The sequence below is a fragment of the Acromyrmex echinatior genome, chromosome 2, assembly GCF_024713525.1.
Source record: "Acromyrmex echinatior isolate Ae372 chromosome 2, ASM2471352v2, whole genome shotgun sequence".
NCBI classification, from domain to species: domain Eukaryota; kingdom Metazoa; phylum Arthropoda; class Insecta; order Hymenoptera; family Formicidae; genus Acromyrmex; species Acromyrmex echinatior.
Genome location: NC_141853.1, coordinates 20,003,238 through 20,026,386, shown reverse-complemented (window position 1 = coordinate 20,026,386; position 23,149 = coordinate 20,003,238). Strand labels below are relative to the sequence as shown.

The following is a 23,149-nucleotide window of genomic DNA, read 5'->3' as shown; positions in this document are numbered from 1 at the left end:
TCATATCCATATATCCAGCAAATCATGATCCTCTTGTGCATAATTTTATTGTATTTTTTTACATATCATACAATGGAAATGATATCGAAGTCAATGGAACATTCACAAGTTCTCTTTCTTTTCATATTTATCTTCACGATATCGAAGACATTGCACCTTGATCATTTGTCTAACATATCATATATGCGTGTGTATGTGTGTTCTGTTCTAAACTTTTAAATCATGTTTATAACGTTAAGGTATAGTATGCTTAATTATGCATAACAGTTGCGATTATCATTTTTCGCGCTTAAATAGTACATTATATATTACAATATTTAATACTTCACAATCTTTTTGCAAGATAAGAACAGTCGTGTTGTCCACATGCCACATAGCTGGTATATATAATCAAGAGTATATTCTCGTATCATTATTCTAATTTGCGCGCGTCGAAACGGGCAGCTGTTTTATACTTTCGTTTATATTATACATTTACGGAAAACATATAGGAATTATTAATTTTCCCGATTATATGCGTCTTTAACAAAGCAAAAAGGAAACGAAAGTATATTTCTACACGAAGGGTAAAATTACTTTCTGATAATATCAGATTAATTACAATTAGCTCTGCTCTCAAGTCAAGCGATTTAATCCTCAGGAAGCGGAGCGTATCTTTAAATATATGCTTTAAATGCATTTAAGAATGTCCCACTTTATTGTCACAATCGTCACATGTACATGACACGACATTCTCTCGAATATTTCGCTGCTTTCTGTGGTAATAGATTTTATTATAGCTTCTCTATTTACAATTTATTCAAAGTTGACGTATATTCGACAAATAATATATGACATAATCGATAATGCTGCATGTAGTCGTATTTTTAGCAGGCTATCTGCAATTTATTAGTTGGACCGGGACATTCTTAAATGTTAGAGCCAAATTACAAGAACAATTAATATCTTAAAATTGCTTTTAACAAGTGGCAAGTTAGGAATTTAGTCTTCTAAATTCCTGAACGCCTGTTGAATATCTTCGTGCAGCTGATCAAAGTCTGCCCTGATTTTCGCCTCGCCGTCCTTAACAGGGTCCTAAAAGTTTCAAAGTTTTTTTTTTAAATAAAAAGAAAGAGATACATTAAAATTAAAATTACGAGAAGGAATTAGTCAGACCTTTGTACATGCTTAGTTACTTACCTTGAACTTCATAGAGCTCAATTGATAAAGAATATTGCCCATACTGTCTCTAATGACATTCCATGTGATTTTGTTGTCTGACTGAGCTGTTGATTCCACCACATGTCTTGCCATATCATAGAATGCGATCATATTTCGCAACATTCCCACAGTTTTATAAAATGGACAGAAACGGTCATACGGTGAATAGCTAGAAGAAATTTAAAAAAAGATTCAGAAAAGAATGAAAAAATTTTTTCAAGTAATATTTAACTATTCATAACATTTATGAATAAGACATTCATAAAATACTATTTCAAAACAATATGTCATACCTGTTTTGTTGCAGAAAATCATCTTTCAATAATTTCGCTACTTCAAGTGTTATTTTATCTGTTTCGGCGAGCGAAGCCTTGCCTACCAATTGCACAATTTCCGACAAATCTTCTTCCTCTTGCAAAATCTCCTTCACTTTCGTTCTTAATGGGACGAACTCTGGGAAATTCTTGTCGTAGAAATCATCCAGTGCTCGCAAATATTTACTGTACGATATCAACCAATTAATGGACGGGAAGTGTTTGCGTTGCGCAAGTTTCTTATCCAAACCCCAGAACACCTATAAATTAAATAATTTATTAAAAAAAATTATTTTTCCAACATCTTTTTTACTTTTTATGCAGACGTCTTTTGTACCTGCACAATACCGAGCGTCGCGCTGGTCACAGGATCAGAAAAGTCACCACCTGGTGGTGATACGGCACCGACGATACTAACAGATCCTTCACGGTCTGGATTTCCCAAACATTTCACTCTGCATGAAAATTAAGGTCTAATATTAGTCGCATTGATTAATAAATAAAATATTATTTGTTTTAATATAAATTTCAAGACTATACACATAATTAATATTATATGTTTTCTGTGATATTATGATTTCGAGAGAGATATTTGATTACACTAACCATTCGACTATTTTGTATGTTACAATATAATAATATCATACCTTCCGGCGCGTTCGTAAAAGCTGGCTAAACGAGCACCGAGATAAGCAGGATAACCAGAATCAGCAGGCATTTCAGCTAAACGACCCGAAATTTCTCGAAGAGCCTCGGCCCAACGAGATGTCGAATCTGCCATCATCGATACGTTGTAACCCATATCACGGAAATATTCGGATAATGTAATACCTGCGTCACAAACAATCAATTATTACATAGCTTGAATAATAATCATTATTAACATAGCTTGAATAATATATAATTCTATTCGTATTAGTTATATTCGTATTAGTTTCTATTTGTATTAGTTATATTATAGTAAATTGATGAATTTTTTTTGATAACGTATTACACATACCAGTGTAAATGGACGCTTCACGCGCAGCTACTGGCATGTTAGATGTATTAGCGACCAGAGCGGTACGTTTCATGATGGATTCAGTGACACCCTCGATCTCCACCGTCAATTCAGGAAAATCTCGTAATACTTCAGACATCTCATTACCACGTTCTCCGCAACCGACATAAATGATTACATCGGAGTTAGAGTACTTGGATAAGGCCTGTGAGATGACAGTTTTACCGCAACCAAAAGCACCAGGAATAGCCGTGGTTCCGCCTTGAACACAACTGTAACACGCATGTTGCACATATGTTCCAAATATTTCTGGACACGTTTTACAATGTACTATCCGAAGAATGATCTTACGGGAAGAGAGAGTCTAAGACTCGTTGACCAGTGAGTAGAGGATGATTAGCTGGCAATTTTTCAGTAACCGGGCGAGGTTGACGGACTGGCCATACCTGTATGCATATAAACGTAAATTTACAATATGTAAACATACAAAATTCTCTATATTTCGCCACAGAGGTGTTTTATACCTGAAGCATGGTATATTTTTGCCTCTCGCCATCGAATTCGGTCTCTAATACGATATCCTACAAAGATATTACATAAATTTATGATATAAATTACAAAATGATATTATATAATGAACGAAATCTTACATCGACAGTGTAGTTGCCAACGGGCGCAACATATGTGACTGTGCCTTTACATTTAGGAGGCAGGATCATCCAATGCTTTACTAAAGTATTTTCGTGCACGACGCCGTATAAGTCACCGCCTGTGATATGACTGCCATTCTTCACGTTATGCGGATTAAATTCCCAAGTAGCTGTACGCGAAAGCGCCGGTACATTGATACCTTTCGGGATATAAATCGAGCTTGTGAGTTCGTTGATGTCTTTCAACGGACGCTGAATACCGTCGAAAATGCTACCAAGGATGCCAGGACCCAATTCAACGGATAACGGCTTTCCAGTGCGAAGTACGGGATCACCAACTGTCACACCGCTTGTCTCTTCATATACCTAAATGTTACAGGATTAATCAAACTATTTCTATAACGAAACAAATGTACAGTTATAGTTAATACTTCTTACTTGTATCGTAGCCATATCACCTTCCAATCTGATAATCTCTCCTACCAGCTCGTAATAACCGACTCGTACCAGCTCATACATAGCCGATCCAGCCATTTTTTCAGCGGTAACCACTACAACAAGAAAATGTCAAGTAAAAAGTGCATAATAGAATAAGATAAAATTCATGTGAGAAGAACTAACCAGGTCCGGATACTGCATAGACATATCCGAACTTGCTCTCCCGTTCCTCATGTGCAATTTTCAGCAAACTCTGATTCGTCATCTTGAACACTTAATTTATCTGCAAAAAAAAGAAATAATCGTATCTAATATTAAGTACATTCAATAAGTTTGAATACTTCACTTTGTAGAAGACAGAATTAAAAAATTATCAAGCTAAAAAAATTATAATACATTTATAATTATAATAAATGTGGTTTATAGATCAAAATTTAATAAAAAGAAGAGCATAAAACCACAGCACAAGATATTCTTTGTGACATTTAATATATAATTACATTAATAAATTTAGACGTTTCGACCACAATCTCATCTTCAGTAAAAGTTACAAATATCCATAAAATACAAAATTTACACAAATCTGACATTAAATTCATCGATCAAAAATATAAATATATAAACGCATTCTTTCCTCTTGTAAGAGTACATCATAAAACATTGTAGCGCCAATTATCATATTGCAAATTATGTAGAACAAGAATTTCCAGATTCTAATTTAATTATAATTTAAAAAATTATATTATCGTTAATATTTTCTAGTCAATTTGATGAGGATTAACAGGTAACAATTCGTTACTTGTTTTACAGACAAAATGATGAATCTTAAGCAAGATGAATCTTTCCTCACGCAGATGGAAATTCGTCGTGACATTGTATACTATTATTTATCCATATCTTCATATGTCCACTATTTATATGTGTGTCAAAAGAGAAAATAGATTATTCTAGAATTATTTTTAGTGTGAGAGAGATCTTTCTTTAGAAAAGGAAGATAAACATCAGGCAAATCTTCAGTGTCACTTTGCTTATTGATATGTCACTACTTATTTGAGAGACTAGAAAATATTGATAAATGATAATATAATTTTTTAAATTAGAATCTGGATTCTTGTTCTACATAATTTGCAATATGATAATTGGCGCTGCAACCACGTTTTATGATGTATTCTCATAAGAGGAAAGAATGCGTTTATATATATTTACATTTTTGATGAATTTAATGTCAGATTTATGTAAATTTTGTGTTTTATGGATGTTTGTAATTTTTACTGAAGATGGTCAGATTGTGGCCGAAACGTCTAAATTTATTAATGTAATTATATATTAAATATCACAAGGAATATCTTGTGCTTTTATTATATTGGTTTTATGTTCTTCTTTTTATTAAGTTATAATACATTTGTTATTTTTGTTGCATTTTTTTACATTTCTTAACATGAAATATAGAACTTAGAGAGACAGAAAAATGTAATTTAAACAAGATAAAAAAATGTGTCAATCTGCATTTTAAACATTAACTATAAAATTTTCTTACTTTAAAAAACCCAATATTAAAATAACAAGTAACATGATTGTTTTTTCATAAAAAAGTTTTTATTTTATTAAGACAGTTATTAATTAAAAATATATCTTATCAAAATATATCTTATCTGATTGTCTAACATAAGAACACAATTTTTATCTAATGATTTTTCGAATTATGATCTATTAGGTGTTGGAATTAATTCGTAGCGTTTTTTAATGAAAGAATGTTATTTATTTCACATGAGCATTAAAAAATACATTAATGAAAGTACTTCCCATCACTTGTAAAACGCTACGAATTAATTCCAACACCTAATAACTACCTGCTGGTTCTAAATTGAATGTCACAAAATGCAAAAAAAAAAAGAAACGCACGTAAATACATTCGTTTATCTTAATTACCACAGTTCAAGTTATATATGAATGCGTCAATAATACAATTTTATTTTATTTCCCCGCGCTTTAAACTTTAACAAACACTTGTTTTAAATATACTTATATTAAAATATACTTTAAATAATATTTATTTAAATACATCAATTATAAGAAAATTTAACGATAAAAAATAAGAATATGACACAAATATATCAAGCGAATATAACAAATCTGTTTCTTTAAATTGCGCTTCCTGCGTCTTCCTGTTTTTCTTTCCTTGCTCGCATCACAGGAGAACGAGAGAACTTGGTAAATATATCGTTCGCTGTGTGTGTTAAAATAAATGACAGAAAACAGCGGCTGGCTAATCAATTATTACGTGTAGTCCAGTGTAGACGAGAAGATGATTTATCGAAGAAGCGCTATATCGAGCGCTGGCTGTGCGATTCACGTGAGCAGGCCATTCAAAAAGTAGGCGTAGCCCCGCGAAGATCATAGGCCGTCTGCTACACGGAAACGAGATCGTTTTCTCGTCGAAGACGATCGTAATCGATCGCGCGAAGCATCGTCGTCAACGGTCGCCGTGCGATCGGTGAGCCGCGTTTTTCCTAATCGGAAATCGACTGGGAATTTCGCGAATTCGCGCCCGATCGGGGAAGACGATGGCGCATACAAAGTGCCACCGGATCGATATACTACAGCATGCTCGTTCGCGCACGGATCTCCAACGGAGAAACATTGACTCGGAAACCATCCGCATGAGCGACGAGACGTTGGTGGCCGCGTCAATTGACTCGGTCGCGAATACTCACGGCGAGAGATGTTACGTTTTCCAGCACAATAAGTCCAGCCAGCAACGAGAACTGTACGTCTGTCTCACGACTCCGGTCTAGCTGTTATCACAAGACAGGTCAGCTGACTCGGTGCTGAGTCGCGTGCCGATTCTCAATTATTGGGCGCGCACGCGCGCATTAAGATGGTATCCGCATGAGAGCTACGGCGGCGAATTATCCTCGCATTCGAATTATGTTAATATTGTTCCTCCTTTTGTTATTCTTCTTACATCCATTTCTACTAATTTTAATTTAGGTTCAATTCACTCTTCATCTTTTTCTAATTTTTCTAGATTTAAGTATTAGAAAAAAATTAAGACTAAATCGAACCGAGATTAAAATTAATTTATATCGGTGGAAACGAATATTAGAATTCCTATAATAAATATAAGGAACACTATATTTATAATATACTTATAATATATTTATAATATATTTTTAATATAGTATATTTTTAATATTTATATTTTTAACATTATATTTTAACATTATATTTTATTATAGAAACACTAGTTATTCTCTCACATTTGTTTGTTACTCGGAAAAATTTCATAACTATATTTTATAAAGAGAAAAAGAAAATATAATTCTCTTTTTCTTTATTAATAAAAGAAAAACGAAATATTTATAAGGATTTAAAGAGGAGGATATAAAGAAAAAATGAAAATATCTTTGAAAAGAAGCTTATTTATAAAAAAAAACTTTATATATATATATTTCACTTTTTCTGTGTAATATATATATATTAATTTAAAATAAAATTCAGTTAATAAAAGAATTAACACATGTATATATATATATATATGTATAAAATAAATATACTTTTTACATATATAGAAAATAAAATTGTATAATTATAAATTAATCTGTGGAATCAATAAATTATTTCATTGCATTTATTCTTTTCTTTTGATTTTTCTATTAGAAAATACAATAAAGATCAAAGATTAAGATATCTTTTACAAATAAAACTCTTTCATTACTATCTACGAAATGTTTAATAAAATTTTTTTTGCTACATTAATTTTTTTCGTCCACTATGCATGATACTTTATAGATCTTCATTTACAATTAGGAATTAATGTGATTCTTAATGAAAAACACAAAATAAGTAGATATTTATTATTTTATAACTTTCGATGAAAATCATACAATCTGAATATAACAAAAAAATTGTAAAGGCACAAATACAGTACATTTTCAAGGATTTACCTCAAATTGTGCGAAAATTGTTCATCTTTACAATAATTTAGACATAGATATTACTCGTATTACAATACTTTAGAAATACATAATACTATTCATTTATTTAAGACACTTTGGCGCAAAAGATATGTTTTAAAAATATACGTATAAGATTTTCCAAGATTATATGATTGATATTGATATTTAATGCGGGATATATTGATGCGTATCTTTTGATATTCGCTTTCAACTAATACAGTTTCTAATATATTTATATACATATATTAATATACATTATATTAAAAAAAATAATAATAATTTAATATCTATTCAATGTTATCTTGGTATAAATCACGTGCATCTCAAAATTTTAATACCCTACTTTAAAGCTTAAACTTTATTGCCGCTATAAATATTATTATATATTTCTTGCTGCTTAGTATATATAACAATTGTTGCTTATTACTAAACTACTATACATATAATTTTTCTAATTTCGCTTTTTTATGTTAATTATATGGAATTCATATTCTCTATTTATTTTTATACAAAATAGAAGCTATATATTTCTCAAAAGCATCACATAAATTACTAGCCACCATATCAATTGCTTCAAAAATTGCAATGATAATTCTTTGCAAAATCTTGTTGCTGCAAACGCTTTGCGGGCATAAAGTCATACCCCATTGCTTTAGGTTCGCCTTACAATATTGCCAAACAAAAGTAAAAGTCAGGAGTAAAAAATCGTCCAAATTTTTGGAACGTTTTATTAATTTTTCAGTGATTTTAAACAGCATCTCAAAGTAATTTTTATTAATTTGCAGAAAACTCATCTCCCTTATTAAAGGTTCAAAGTCAGGCACTACCGGTAGTTTTTTGCTTTTAGGACAGTCGTCGCTTACATACAACTTGGATAATAAATCACAAAGTACTTTTGTTAATTTTTCAATAAGCTCATTATCATTGTTTGATGGATCAGATGATGCGTTTTGATCGATTCCGATAAATATGCCCAGTTTTATAAGACGAGTAACAAATTCGATAGGGTCTAACAATGTGATACCGTTGACTTTTAATCCACCACGATTGATCGACCATACGATATTATGTGAAGTACTGTCTGTCCGATTACCTCCGTTGGTTACAGGCTGATTTGACAAAAGATCTCGACGATGTTTTATATAAAGTATCACTTCCGCATTTTCGGATATTTTACATGTATTATTTTCGGCAGCTTTCTTTACAATTTTGTTGAATTTTTTACGAATACGTTTGGTAACTATATCATTCTTATAATCATTGATGATTTTACTTTGAGTACTCTCGATTATGTCGCTGGCAAATTGAATCTTAACTACGGAGCCATAGAAAAACATAAGATGCGTCGCCAAATTTAATACATCTATGACATCGACAGTTTTTTTTTTATATTTATCATACACACTGTGACCCTGATATATGACGCCAATACCACTCAAGATCAGACTACCACCTTGTACAGTATTAAATGCCACTCTTGCAAGGGTATTTACTGTCATACCACGTGCAACAACATTGGAAATAATCGCTGATCCTCCCATTGCTCCTAAACCAAATGCAGTACCGGCCATGCTGAGGTAATTTGTAAATGCTTCTTTGTCAAAAACATGAATAGATTCTTCATGTTTACGGCGGTCTACTAAATGTTGGGTATTTCGACCGAATGACCAAGCACTAGTTGCAGTAGCAGCAGCAACTCCTAATAAACGTGATAAAATAGAATGTAATTCTGTCTTATACCTATATATATTATATATAGTATTGAAATAAATCCTGATATAAATAAATCATAACTTATATAATTAATATTTAACATAAATAGATTTTGCATCAATTAAGGACAATTTACCTGATACAGCAACAACTGGCGCAAGAGGTGTGAACAGTGCCGCGATACTCAAACCAATTGTGCCAAATCCGACGACAGTAGAAGCGACATCCATTCCCTTGCAGAGTTTTACATTCCATTTACATGAAGGAGACTCCAGGATTTCCAGCCAAACTGTTGAATAATCCTCTGTAGGACAATAAGCTGGATCTGATTCATAAAAACCATATTTTGGAAGAACCATAGTACACTCTGGTAATTTATTATTTTCTATATAGTCCGTCCAATTTTTATATACTCTGCTAGTGACATCAATGTATAATGTTTCATACTGTACTTCATCACCAGTTGATGTATTTTCTTGTTTTGCTTTTTTTGTAGTTTCATACTTTTTCTTATTTCTAATTGTAAAAATAGGAATAGGCATTACAAAATCATCAATCTTTTGTCTGTTTATCTGCATATCTTCGTCTGCTTCTTTTTTTACTTCTTTTTTCTTAGGTTTTATATTTGTTTTAGGACGGAATATCATATTATAAATTACACCATAGTAAATTGATCCAGAGTCATCGGTTTCTATTGAAGATGTACGTATTCTATCATATATCTTATTTATGACTTTTTGAGCATCTTCTGAATAACCTACTGTCTCAACTACATCTGCATTATTTAGATTCTCTGTTTTGCAATAACAATGATCTTCTTCTGTACTTGTACTATTGATATTCTCTGGTGGACCAAAAATTGCAAATCCAATGTTTTGTTTTAGATATTCATATTCATTGTCTTTATATATTGTGCAGTCAGGAAGATTCTCAAATAAGTATTGTTGCTGTTGCATAGCAAAAGTCTTCATAACTTCCTAAAAAACAAATGTATCATTAACAATACATTCAAACATTTTTGTTTTTGATAAAATTAATTGAGAAAAACTATCAAGTGATTAATTCTTCTATCGTCAGTTAAATCCAAGTTTTAAATTGTATTTTTGAAATGATCGAAATTGAGTGAGTATAGTTAACTAACGTTTGAAAAATTAGTATAACATAAAAAGTTGATGTTCAGTATAATATTGCTGTTCAATATATTAAAAAACAACTTACCCAATGTATGTCTGTAACTTCTTCTTCCTCTGTAGCCATTATGATCACAAAATCTTTTAAACGTTATAAACAATCCTTTTTTGCTAAATAAAAAAATTATATTAACAATTAATATATTTTTCCATCTTTCTGATAAAATAATGTTTGTTAATTTGATGAATTTAGAATGAAAAATTATTTATCGGCTGAATATCATTCAAAAGTTATTGTTAAAAAATCTTTTTACATCTATTTAAAATTTATTACGATATTTGTTATATTGCATATTATATGTGCAATTTATCTATTTTAAGGAGATGACATCATTCTTGATAAATCTTAACCTCATATGTTAATTAACTAAATTCTAATATTAGTTCAATAATATTATTTTTTATATGAAATATTTAATAATATTATATCAAAATCGTTGCACATATCAACATTTTTTTATTTAATTCTAAAATTTAATTACAAAAACTCACTTTAATCTGATTCCTTACACTTGCTTAGATTGACTTAGAACGACTATTTCTTTGTCTTCTTATATATATACTAATCTAACAATAATGCTCAATATTCGTAACAGTTCACGATAAATTGAATCACATTATAGCGTTTTATAAAAATCGGGATTTCCCGGAGAAATCTTGGAAATATCAGCGATTTTAACGTACCAACAATCTTAATCTAACTTGTGACTTCTGCTATTCAATTGTAAGATCTACGCACAATAGAAGGAATAAGGAAGTAGGAATATAGAATAAACGATATTAACCTATCAGAAATCGGGTACATCGGAATACACTGTTCCTGATAAGTTGAAATCGTTTATTCTTTATTTCTAATTTCTTATTTTTTCTATTATGCACAAGACCTAATGCGAACCTTAACACGATCGGTTGTAAGTACATTTTTACTAATTAAAAGCAAAACTCAATTTAATAAAATAATCAATAGAATTGGAGATGAGCTAGGATTCAGTTACGATATAGTTTTTTTTTAGATTTTCTAAATATTACTGCGAAATTATTTATTGAATAATAGTGATAATCCGTGGTTTGAAATGCAACTCGAACGTCAGTTATGGTGTATTGCGCAATTATTCAATAAAAAATCTGTGCGTATATAAGCACAATAAGATCAATGATGTCTTTCATTTATATATTAGATTAAGGAAAAAGTCTTTACACGTTGATAAAAAGACTTTTTTAGCAATTCATATATTCTATTTAGCAATTACATTACTTAATAGAATAACGTTTCAGCTTTAAGAATCTGTATTTTAAATTGCGATATGATAATTTTTAACGGAGTTATGAGCAATAGAGTCAGTTTCACCAACTACGATTTAGAATCAATCGTGATTGATCAATTCTGCTGAACAACAAATGCAATTGGTTAATTCCAATGTAACAATCAATCGATTAAGTTAATCGGTTCATAAAATCAGAATGTTTACTTAATCCGCGAGTAACTCAGGGACAAAAAATTGCAGGAACATTAAAAAAAAATGATTTTGTAGAAAAACTTGAAGCTTTCACGGTAGATAGTCGAAAATTTGTTCAATTTTTTTGGGCACGCAAACCTGCAAAGTGAAAAGAAAATTTTTCATTTTTTTCAGCTCAAAAAATATAGTAATCTTTCGAAAGTAGAGATTTTAAGTTTTAAACCCCTTTTTTTTAATTTAAATTTTTATTATTTTTAACGAAGATATTTATAGGGAAAAGTTCTTTATCAACTTGTAAAAAGATTTTTTTCTCTAACCCAATATTACAATATGCAATGGTGAATATCCGAATTCTGGATTCTCCGTTTGAGATAATTCGAGCGTAGAGTGCAACTTCCGACTTTCGGCTTTCCAGCAACATCGGCTGCGTTCACGGGCCATGTTCATATAGATTATAGATTATAAGGTATGATCAACGCGATGCTGCAAACGCTTTGAAGTGTTTTTTAACTGGACAGTTTGTAAAATTCTTTTTTTTAATTGGTCCATCAAATGCTTCAAAACATTTGTAGTGAGCATTTGGACTTTAACCACAGCCATAGATATTACTGCTAATTAATGACTGCAGTTGATTACCGATATTAAAAATCTATAATTTGCGTTACGTATATATTATGCTGTACTAGAGAGAAACCTCCCAGTCAAAAATGACAATGAAATCGATATCAAATCGATATCGATTCCATTGTCATTTCTCACTGGGCTGAGAGAGGACATGAGGGCCTTTTTCTTGTAACTGCAAAATGCCCCCGCATTACTATTATCCTCTGAAGAAGTAGATGCAAACTACATAACAGTATCCATTTTTTTTTCAGTGCTTCTGATGAAAATAAATCGCTGAAATCATTGAAATCTCTATATTAATTTGATAAATTTATTTCAGCGATTTCAGCGATTTATTTCCATCAGGAGCACCGCAAGAAAGTGGATATTGTTGTAAATTATATATTCAATGCAATATATGCGATTGAATTCTAAGTACTAATACATAATACTAATAATGATTGAAATAAATCAGTGATTTGTAATTTCTGTATTCTATGATTCTGATGTACGTATTTTGTTTCTGATTAGGTAATGAAATAATTGGTCTGTTCGGCTTGCTTACACTTTTTTACACTCAAATGAGATAGATATATATTCAACGCTAAAAAGAAAGCAATGCTGAGTGTAAAAAGTGTAAGCAAGTCGAACAGACCTATTAGTACAGATTATAAATGCGGAATAAGACATAATAATGACTGCCAGAATTAAACGATTCAAAAGTAACAAAAAGCCACATACGTTTCTCTTTTGTTAAACATATTGCTCGGATTTGATTGTGTAACAAAGAGTTATTACAAACTAATTATCGCGTATTGTAACACAATTTGAAATATATAGGTATAGCTGAATTATGTGAATGTGAATTTAAGAAATAAAACAATAAAGCCTATTCGTCGGAGAATATAAAAAATATAACGAATAGATTATTTTACTTTTTTCCTAATATGCGTTAATATTTCAATGGTTGGACGGTTGACGCATGGCCTTGGGGTGGGGATGCCACGGCGCGGCGCGTCATATTACGCAGTTCATGCGTAGTCACCGCTCACTGCGTAGTCATTCACTTGTTGACGCTTGTGTAGGCAGGTAGTCGTGCCGTTCTTCTTTACATAATTCTTTTTGAAATATTTTTGCGACAAATATTATACCAGATGAATATGAAATGTCGTACTTGAGATTCCAAAAACTTATGTGAAATATTAAATAAGTATTAAATCAATCAGAAAAAGATATTTTAAAATAATGAATATTAAATAACTCGCTTTATTATCTTTATTTATAAAATATTTTAAATAAAAATGTTTTAAATACAATCGACCCCCTGACTGATACGATTTATTTAAAAAGTATAATAATTTAAATAAGTTCCGAAAACTTGTTTAAAATATTACTTAAGAAGTACATCAGAAAAAGTTATTTAAGATAATAAGTACTAAATAATTCTTTTATCTTTTTTATTAAAAGTATTTATTTTAAATAATTTTATTTTAAATACGAGTCCTGTATATTAATATATAGATAACTTGTCTTTATACTAAAAAAATATAATTTATAAATTAATATTTTTTGTCGCGGAAGGAAACAATTTCTTATATCAATTTTCATTTATAGCTTTCTAGTTTTAGCGGCGCGAGTTGTATGTGATACTACCATTATATCGTGCTACATTGAAGAAAAAATAATTATTTTAGAATTTCAAATATCTTTTATCGACTAATGTGCTGACAAAAGTAAAAAGTAACGTGGGTTTTTTTTACATAATTGCTTACATAAAATATTTCTGACATTCCAATTCCATTTTCATTGCTCTCTTTAATGATTTATAATTAAGTAAAGATTGATAATATGTTATACATTCTTTAAATAAAGATAAATGCAAATATTTTTTTTAATTATGAAACAATTTGGATTAAATAAAATAATATATATGAATATCATTCATATATATATATACATTAGCGATAAATAATTTAAATATAATTTACCTATTACTTTTTCCGTATTAAGAATGTTAAATAAGACACGAGAATGATAGAATTAAACGAAAGTAACAAAAAAATCACAAGGCATTAATCTTTTATTTTAAATACATCGTGTACATTGTGCGGATTTCGTGTAATAAAAAGTTATTATAAACTAATAATAATTTATCGTAACACAATTAAAATATCTAAGACATTCATCAGCTGAGTGTGTGCATAACGAATGTAAAAAATAAAGCTAACACCTGTTAATCGAAGAATATTAAAAATATAACGAATAGAATATTTAACTTATTTTGTAAAATGCGTATTTAATATTTCGACGGTTAGACGGTTGGAATGCGGCCTTGGGGTTGTTTTGATGCGGAAGGGCGGACGGGCAGCGCGTGATCATGCTTACGCAGCTTATGCGTAGTTACCGCGTCATTCCCTTACTGAAGCTCGTACAGGCAAATAGTTGTGTCGCATACCGCTCTTCTTTACAACTTAACTCTCCTTTTAAAACGTAATCGCGAAAAATGTTAGATATAATATGAAACATTGTACTTTATCAATACTCACAGTATACGATTACTAGCTTGCATGATTAATTATTCATATAAATGAATCGAGATGATAAGCATGTATCACGGAACATATATTTCGTTCGGTTCATTCAAAACGCAATGGAAAACAGAACTTATAATATTACTTATTACTATTTCGCGATATTTAGAGACGACAATTATTTTTGTTTAACATAAAATTTTTTCTCGCTTGAGTGTAACTCTTGATTACACTACAAATGATATCACACAATTCATGTGTGATTCCTATTATACTTCCACATTTAATATAGTTTGTGTAATTAATAATTTAATTAATTTTTCGTTTTCGTGCATCTTTCGAGCTGTATAAAAAATTGAGCATAACTTTGCTATTTGTCGGTAACAATAAAAGTCAATACGCGATCAAATATTAAAACGAGTAAATCTCTTAACGTACCTCACAACGTAAGATGTTCGTAGTGAAAATTTTTATATTTTAATTCTGTAACAATTGGAAAAATAAACGTTTCGACCTTAAATTAGGTCATCTTCAGTATTACAAAATTACAAATTCGGAATAACGCATATAATACAATATCGCAGAATAATATAAAGAGTTTAAAATGTCGAGTTATAAATTGTAAGAAAAATTTTTTTCAAAATGATAATGTTCACAACAAGTTATCTTTGCTGAGTTAAATCTTCAAAGAGAAGGTAGTCGGATATTATATCGTATATAATCTTGTTAAATTGTCTATTATTAAAATTTAGTCAATTAGTCCTATCGCTAATTCTCTTTTCTATTCACATATAATTTCCAGATTCTATGTGCAATAATTTTTATGAGTCTTATCAGGATGTGTGAACTTGTGTTAACGAATAGAATATCAGAGACTTGTTTAACACACAGTCTCTGATATTTTCTTTGTTATTCTAATCGTTACATGAATAGTCCGCGCATTTATAGTGTATTATTCGCGAGTGTTTTACGCGAGTGTCCTGTGCGAGAGGATGTCAACCCGATTCTGAGAGGAGGAGGAGGTCTGGGAGAGACATCGGGCATCAGCGGAGCAACCTTTGCGGTAAATATTTTTTGTTTATGTAAAATCAATATCTTTCTTCTATTTATTCTTCAGTCGTTTTAATTTACAATGAATGAAAAATGATTATTAAAAAAAGGATTATTTTAAAATTATTTTGAAAGTTCATATATACGAATTTTTAAGATCTGTTTTAAAAAATATATAATTATTTTATAAATATCTAACTCAATGATGCATTAAAAAAGTCGATACTTATAAAAATTATATATTTTGAAAATTATATGATTATTTTAAGAAAACTGCGTTTTTTTTAAATATTGCTTGTGTTTCTTTCTTTTGTTATAATTCGAATTTTATATTTTTTTGTTACAGAATCATCGTAGCGACGTTGCAGATTTAACTCCGCTGTTGCGCGTCGGGTTGGTGAGTGATGAATTAATGTTTTTATTGAGATAACGAGTGTGTGGTAATTTTATTAATATATTATGTATCTAAATGCATATATGCATTAATTTAATAAAAATATATGGATAAATATATGTATAGCATTCCATACATCCGTTGTTTTAAAATAGATAAGTTAGAACAAATTAGGATAAACTTAATCCTGGATATCTTCTTATTATTGAATGTATTGTGCATGCACTGTTAAATTTATAATGTAATGTTATACTCAGTTTGAGTTATTTCTAATTATTCTTATATGTCGCCATTGCTTTTATACAATATCACGTTAATTTAACTATAAGAAGTATAGAGTAAAACTATTTAATTCAGGAAGATTATTCAATTTAGCTCAAATTTTATTTACTAATTTATATGTTGATGTAAACTTTGATACGAAATAACTCAAGCTCGATCTGATAATTCAAGTTCAGAAATATAATAAAAAATAGGTTGTTTCGATGATCGTGTTTTATACAATATTAAAGTAACTCGAGAAAAAATATTTTATATATAATTATATAAAATTATATAAAGATATATATAATTTTATATAATTATATGTAAAATATTTTTTCCCGGGAATACATTTTGTGACACTTGGAAATAAAAATAAAAAAAAATAAAATATTTGTTTTTTAAAATTTTATTATACAAAATACATAAAATTAAAAAATATAAAGTTTAAAATAATAATTAGAAAACGAAATTGTTATTTATGCCCGGGAAAAAATATTCTATATATAATTATATAAAATTATCTAAAATTATATATAATTTTATATATTTGTATATAAATGGACATATTTTATATACAATTATATATATAAAATTAATATTATTTTATATATAAGTTCATATATAAGTATATACATATAATTATATATAAAATATGTATTTATATACAATTATATAAAATTATATACAAAATATTTATCATAACATAGAAAAGTATTTGTTACAGTATAACAAACAAATATTGTTTTATTAATTTTCCTATCTATCCTATTCCTAAATATTCATTCATGATTAAGTTTTATACAAGTTGGTGCAGAAAAGCAATACACATATATGTATAATGTGTACTGTTTTTTAAAAAATTTTTTCTATTGTTTTATACTTATTTGTATACATATTTTTGTAATAATAAATAACAAAAAATTTTAATGTATATAATTTATTGATTTTGCTTTTTTATAAAAGACATTTTTGTGGTTATTAATTATTATTGTTTATATATTTTTCAATGCACTTTAGCCTGATTTTTTCTAACTTATCTATATGTAGTAATTGGATTTTATATCAATTAAAGTAGTAACGTGATGTAAGATCCAAAATATACATTTTACCAAGAAATAGAGAATTTTATCTCATAATTATTTTAAAATCGCATTCAGAGGTTTGCGTAACTTAAAATACTTAATATTAAAATAATAAATTATACAAAATGATTCTAATAATTTACAAAATATAAAGATATATATTTATTGATGCAAGGGAACATTATTTCTTTTGGATCTTACATTATTCATCTGAATTTCTCATCTCCGCATGCTTTGAGATGAGATTCAGCAACGAATCGTTCGAATCGTTAAAAATATGTACATGGGCCTTGCATTTTATCGGATAATTGATTTAGTCATTTTCAGTTTATTTTTAAATTAAAATTTTGTTCTTTATATTGTGATGTTTATATTAAGAAATTTAATTTAGTAGTATATATATTGTGAAATTTAATCTTTTATAATATTCGAAACTTTTGAAATCAAAACATTGATGACTTAAACATTTTGTTAATTTAAATTTATTTTTAGTCGAATATTTATATATTTTTCGAATAAACGTGAATAGAGAATAAACGTGATGATTTATTCGTAATATTAATAGAATTATTATTATTATTAATAATTATTATATTATGATGAATATATTATCTAGTCAATTTTATTAATATTATGGCCTCTTCGCGACGCGTTCGTGTTTCGGGCATCGTACAAAAGCGTAAAATTTTATGCTTATTGTCGACGTTAGTCGGCAGCAAAAAGGAGTATCTCCTTGTTGTCGATTTCTGGCATATGAAGCCAAAATATTGGCCAGGAGCAACGAAAGGTGAGTTCAATCTGGCCAGAAGAAAGAAAAGATTCTGTATGAAAATACCCGGTAAAAAATTTTTCATGCATAAATATGTATAAATATGTACAAACATATGTATAAACACGCTGTTTATGAATAAATATTCATAAACATATATAATTATATATAAAATATGTCCATACATGTCCACATATCCTTCTTTCCTTTGTAAAATTACTTTTTAATGTAATAGGAACAATAATAGTAATATGAAAACATAAAAAATAATTAGAGATAATTTTCGCATTGTTTATTTCAGAAAAAAACAAGTTTGGAAAAATGTAAAAAATTGTTCATACTTAGGCTTAATTTTATATATAATTACATGTAATTTTTTTACATTTCTTCAAACTTGATGTTTTCTAAAATAAATAGTGCAAAAATTATCTTTTTAATTATTTTTAATGTTTTTACATTACTATTATTATTTCTATTACACTAAATAGTTATTTTATGAAAAAGAAAGATGTATGAACATGTATAGACATATTTCATATAAAATTATAAATGTTTATAAATATTTATACATGTTAAATGTATGTTTATACATAATTATACATATTCATACATGACAAATTTTTTGTCAGGTGGGTTAGTGTGTAAATTTTTAAAAAGTATATGTGTAAATTGAATATTCGGGAGGGTAACTTACTCGCAATTGCGAGTTCTTATATTTTTTTAATTACTTCTTATTTAAAGTACAAAAATAACTAATGAACAACAGGGCTAACAAGAGCCGATGCGGATAATCAGAAGCAAATTTTGTAGATTTTTTAATCTATAAAATTTGCGCTTGATTATCCACACTGACTCTCATTAGCCTTGTATTTGTTAATTTTTTGTATGAAAAATCTGTTTTAATTATTATTATTTATTATTTACTCATTTATTTTTAATATAATTAGATAAATTTATCAGTACGCAATAGGACATGGTTAGGCGTTAGCTGTGTTCAGTAGAGAAAGCAGCTTTGCAACTGTTGTAAAATTTTTCAATATAATTGACTTATACATTTAAATCCATAAGGAACCAAAAGCAAAAACCAATCATATTGAAGAATTTTATAACATTTGCAAAGCTGTTTTCTCTGCTGAACACAGCCATTAACATATTATATTCGCGGTGTTATTACACATTATGAAATAATATAGGTACGAGCGCGGGTAAAAATAGAATAGGCACGAATAAATGAAAATACAAGTAGGTAGGACAAGTATGGATAGGTAGGGATAAATTATTTAAAATTAAAAAATTAAGTTATTACAAATAAAATGTATTGATATATAAATGACACTTAAATACATTTCGCGGTTGGGTAATTAAATTTTATTTTAAAAATAAAAAATAAGTATAATGAATCTAAAAAACATTATACAATAAATCTAACTAGTAAATTATGTGACATGTAGGTAGGGATACATAGACATTATATGTACATATTTCATAATTGGAAATAAGGGATTGAAAATTAAATAAAATTTTAAATTAATTTTAAATGTTATTTAATTATCAGTATCCGGTTTCCAATTATCAAAATCATAAAAATAAACCATATGATATATAATTTTGAATTTCATTGAATTTTCAGTTCCCCTGAAATTAAACTTAATCTCTTATAAAATTCTGTACATATACAAAGTGTATAACGCGTTAATATTGTAATTAATTTTGTTATAAATAAATGTATGTATAATAGTACGTAATATAATATTAGTACGTAATAAAATTTATGTAAACTATGTCCAGGTAAATGCCATCATATTTACTTTTGTAATTTGCGCAAAAATTACTATTGGATTTATTACTATTGGAATTATATTGGAATGTTTATAATCATATTGAATATATCTATTCAATACATGTAGCATTTATCTTGTCGTAGTAAATCAAATTCATTGTTGCTTTATTGATGTAAATTACGCCAAATTGACGAAACATATGATAACAAACATTGTTGATTGATTTAACGAATTTGATAAATATTTAATTTTAAAACTTTTTTTTAATTTGGATTTTATTTTTAATATTAAAAAATCATTAATAATTTTGATTAACTTCTAATTAGAAATTTGCTGTCTAGAATCGTTAATTTTTCTTTTTTTAGTATACAAATTTATTAGATAAGTCAATAAAGATTGGAGCTTTGACTGAGGCAATGGATGGCTAAATATTCTTGTTTGCTTTTTGACATTTATATTTTTAACATTCAGAATTACAAGTACATCTTAGTGATTGATTTGTTATATACAAAGAAGAACTCATCGTTGTCCCTCGTGTCAGATATATGCCAGTGAAGGCGTAATTTGTATCGATGGAAAGTCGTATAATTATTTTCATCATGAAGATTTATTTCTCGCTTTCCGTAAAGTTCATTCGCAAGTCTAGTTTGGTATTCGTACGAGATTTTTGTACAGAATTAATCTTGGGTTTTCTCGTTAATTCCTGAAAATAATCTTTTTACTTTTAATGATTTCATTACAATTGCTATATATTTTAAAATCAAGTTGCGAAATTAATTTAGTGGTATATTTTAGAGTTTTCATAATTTTTATCGCTTTCTTAATTTTACTAAATGTCCACTAGTAATAATGTTAATAATAGACTGTCTTAATGGCAACAAGAATTTAGTATTGAATGATTAATATAGATATATAATGATTATTTGTATAAATTTAAATTATGAAGTAAATAAATTTAAGTTTTATACAAATAATTTGTTATTTTTTTATGATTGCTTTAACAAAAATATGATTACGAAAGTGTATATTTAATTTACTAACTGTTATTTTAAAAATGATTTTTAGGTATTGGACATCCCGCTATTCTAGAATATTAGGATTAATTATTAATATATGTTTCTCTATAATAAAATACATGCAGATATTATGAGATTACATTTAACAAATTTTGATCTTTGTCGATTTGGATAATTTTTACCAAAATATTTTATATTTTTTTAACAATGTATCGTGATTATATAAATTTAATTAAAAATGTGTGAGTACAAAAAAATTCGAGGTAAGTCGAATAGATACCCTCATATTAGCGGGATATTAATAATTAAAATTTTTGAAACATACAAAAAAATAAGGAATTGTTAAATTTTATATAATATATTTATCAGTATAAATATTCTTTAAAAATCCCGCTATTATCGGGTTCGGCTTACATACTCGAACAGTTGGTACCCGAGAAGCTTTTGTACTCATACATATAAAAAGTTACAACAATGCATGTATTTTATTATTATTAAATATATTCTTTCGTAATGACTATTCCATAAGAAAATCATTCTATCCATTTATTTTTAATAAGCGATAATTTTTAGTAATGTGTGGCAGAACATATTTTCTTGCGAATTTTAATATTATATTTAAGATGCAATAAAAATGTTAATTGTAATTAACATTGTACCAAAATTATTATTATCGTAAGTGATTTGAAAGATTTGGAATTTACATCCTCTTGTAACAAGATCACTGGTGTTTGACGGATTGCTTAACTTTTCTTTGCGAATGAATCTTATGGATTTGACGTAGAATCAGAGTATATTAAGTTTACTCTTCATTATGAAGATTGTTCTTCTTTGTATCTGATGCTAATTAGCATATCACAAAGCTGAGATGACTTTGATGTGATTAAATTATTAGGATAGTTATTTTGAACACGATGAAAGTGCTGTCGTAAATATATTAATGACTTTTTATCGCAATATTAATGAGTTTTATAATCGCAAATTAATAATTGATAGTAAATACAATATTTATAATTGTACATTATATTGTAAACAATTATTATTATATTATTAAATGTATAAAGGATTACAATAAAAGGTAACATTAAAAAAGTTATGCTATATGATTGCTAATTATTTTAGTGTATTTTGCTAATACAATATAATTAACAAAATACAATAAAATAATTCGACATAAAAATAAAAAATAAATTTAAAATATACTTACCTGTAAAAACGGACTACTGAATTTATTAGTAGCTCGTTTTTTACGAGTGAGTATATTTATAAAGAAAAGAGGACCGCCGATAAAATCGACGGGGGTAGTGGAGGGCCTCTTGTACAAGTTGATTCGTTTTTATATATTTAAATTTTTTTACAACTTTAAATTAAATGTAATTTGCTTACAATTAGAATTCTAGCTTTATTCAAATTGTAAATGCAATATAATAAAGTAGTGCATTGATTGGTCCGCCATGTTTCAGAAATTCCCGTGCTATATTTGAATCTATATTTGTATTTTCTTTTTAATTTCAACAATATAATTAAAATTAGATATTTTAAAATTAATAAATAAATTTCTTATATTACCTTTGAATCATGAAAGCTCGGCTTTGTTGTAAGTGACGATACAAAGCAGAGTTTCTTATAGGATATCACTTGTCACTCATCTCTCATCGCATTCAGTGTGCATTAAGATCGAAATTCATTTCAGTATTCAGTCGATTCGTATTTTAAGACTATCTTAAGTAATGTCCTA

The 23,149-nt window shown here is 28.2% G+C and overlaps 2 protein-coding genes and 1 long non-coding RNA gene across 4 annotated transcripts; 1 reads left to right on the top strand and 2 right to left on the bottom strand.

Annotated features, from left to right (window-relative positions):
- Positions 1-28: 28 nt before the first annotated feature.
- On the bottom strand, positions 29-6,455 carry LOC105143572 (V-type proton ATPase catalytic subunit A). The gene is made up of 12 exons (XM_011051974.2): positions 6,317-6,455; positions 3,786-3,885; positions 3,603-3,715; positions 3,165-3,530; positions 3,039-3,095; positions 2,866-2,960; positions 2,515-2,786; positions 2,162-2,345; positions 1,852-1,969; positions 1,494-1,774; positions 1,180-1,369; positions 29-1,074 (listed from the first exon to the last, which is right to left on the bottom strand). The coding sequence occupies exons 2-12, from the start codon at positions 3,865-3,867 to the stop codon at positions 982-984; spliced, it is 1,851 nt and encodes a 616-aa protein (XP_011050276.1). The 5' UTR covers positions 3,868-3,885; positions 6,317-6,455; the 3' UTR covers positions 29-981.
- Positions 6,456-7,445: 990 nt separating this feature from the next.
- LOC105143571 (uncharacterized) lies at positions 7,446-11,305 on the bottom strand. 2 transcript variants are annotated; one of them, XM_011051973.2, is made up of 4 exons: positions 11,149-11,305; positions 10,493-10,575; positions 9,411-10,251; positions 7,446-9,260 (listed from the first exon to the last, which is right to left on the bottom strand). In XM_011051973.2, the coding sequence occupies exons 2-4, from the start codon at positions 10,529-10,531 to the stop codon at positions 8,056-8,058; spliced, it is 2,085 nt and encodes a 694-aa protein (XP_011050275.1). In that variant the 5' UTR covers positions 10,532-10,575; positions 11,149-11,305; the 3' UTR covers positions 7,446-8,055. The 2 variants fall into 2 exon arrangements, with proteins under 2 accessions (XP_011050275.1, XP_011050274.1); XM_011051972.2 differs by having other exon boundaries at positions 10,957-11,231.
- A 401-nt stretch (positions 11,306-11,706) lies between these two features.
- Positions 11,707-17,151, top strand: LOC147910617 (uncharacterized). The gene is made up of 2 exons (XR_015548494.1): positions 11,707-16,118; positions 16,452-17,151. It is a non-coding gene; the product is annotated as an uncharacterized LOC147910617 (long non-coding RNA).
- Positions 17,152-23,149: the final 5,998 nt, after the last annotated feature.

What these genes read in the sequence shown, in the direction of transcription:
- LOC105143572 (XM_011051974.2), bottom strand. Translation starts at nt 3,867, where the DNA reads ATGACGAATCAGAGTTTGCTGAAAATTGCACATGAGGAACGGGAGAGC. An exon ending in AAAAATATACCATGCTTCAG is followed by an intron (nt 2,961 to 3,038) that starts GTATAAAACACC and finishes ATATGCATACAG; the next exon opens with GTATGGCCAGTCCGTCAACC. An exon ending in TGAGCTCTATGAAGTTCAAG is followed by an intron (nt 1,075 to 1,179) that starts GTAAGTAACTAA and finishes TGAAACTTTTAG; the next exon opens with GACCCTGTTAAGGACGGCGA.
- LOC105143571 (XM_011051973.2), bottom strand. Translation starts at nt 10,531, where the DNA reads ATGGCTACAGAGGAAGAAGAAGTTACAGACATACATTGG. An exon ending in AAGTTACAGACATACATTGG is followed by an intron (nt 10,252 to 10,492) that starts GTAAGTTGTTTT and finishes TTTGTTTTTTAG; the next exon opens with GAAGTTATGAAGACTTTTGC. An exon ending in GCCAGTTGTTGCTGTATCAG is followed by an intron (nt 9,261 to 9,410) that starts GTAAATTGTCCT and finishes CACGTTTATTAG; the next exon opens with GAGTTGCTGCTGCTACTGCA.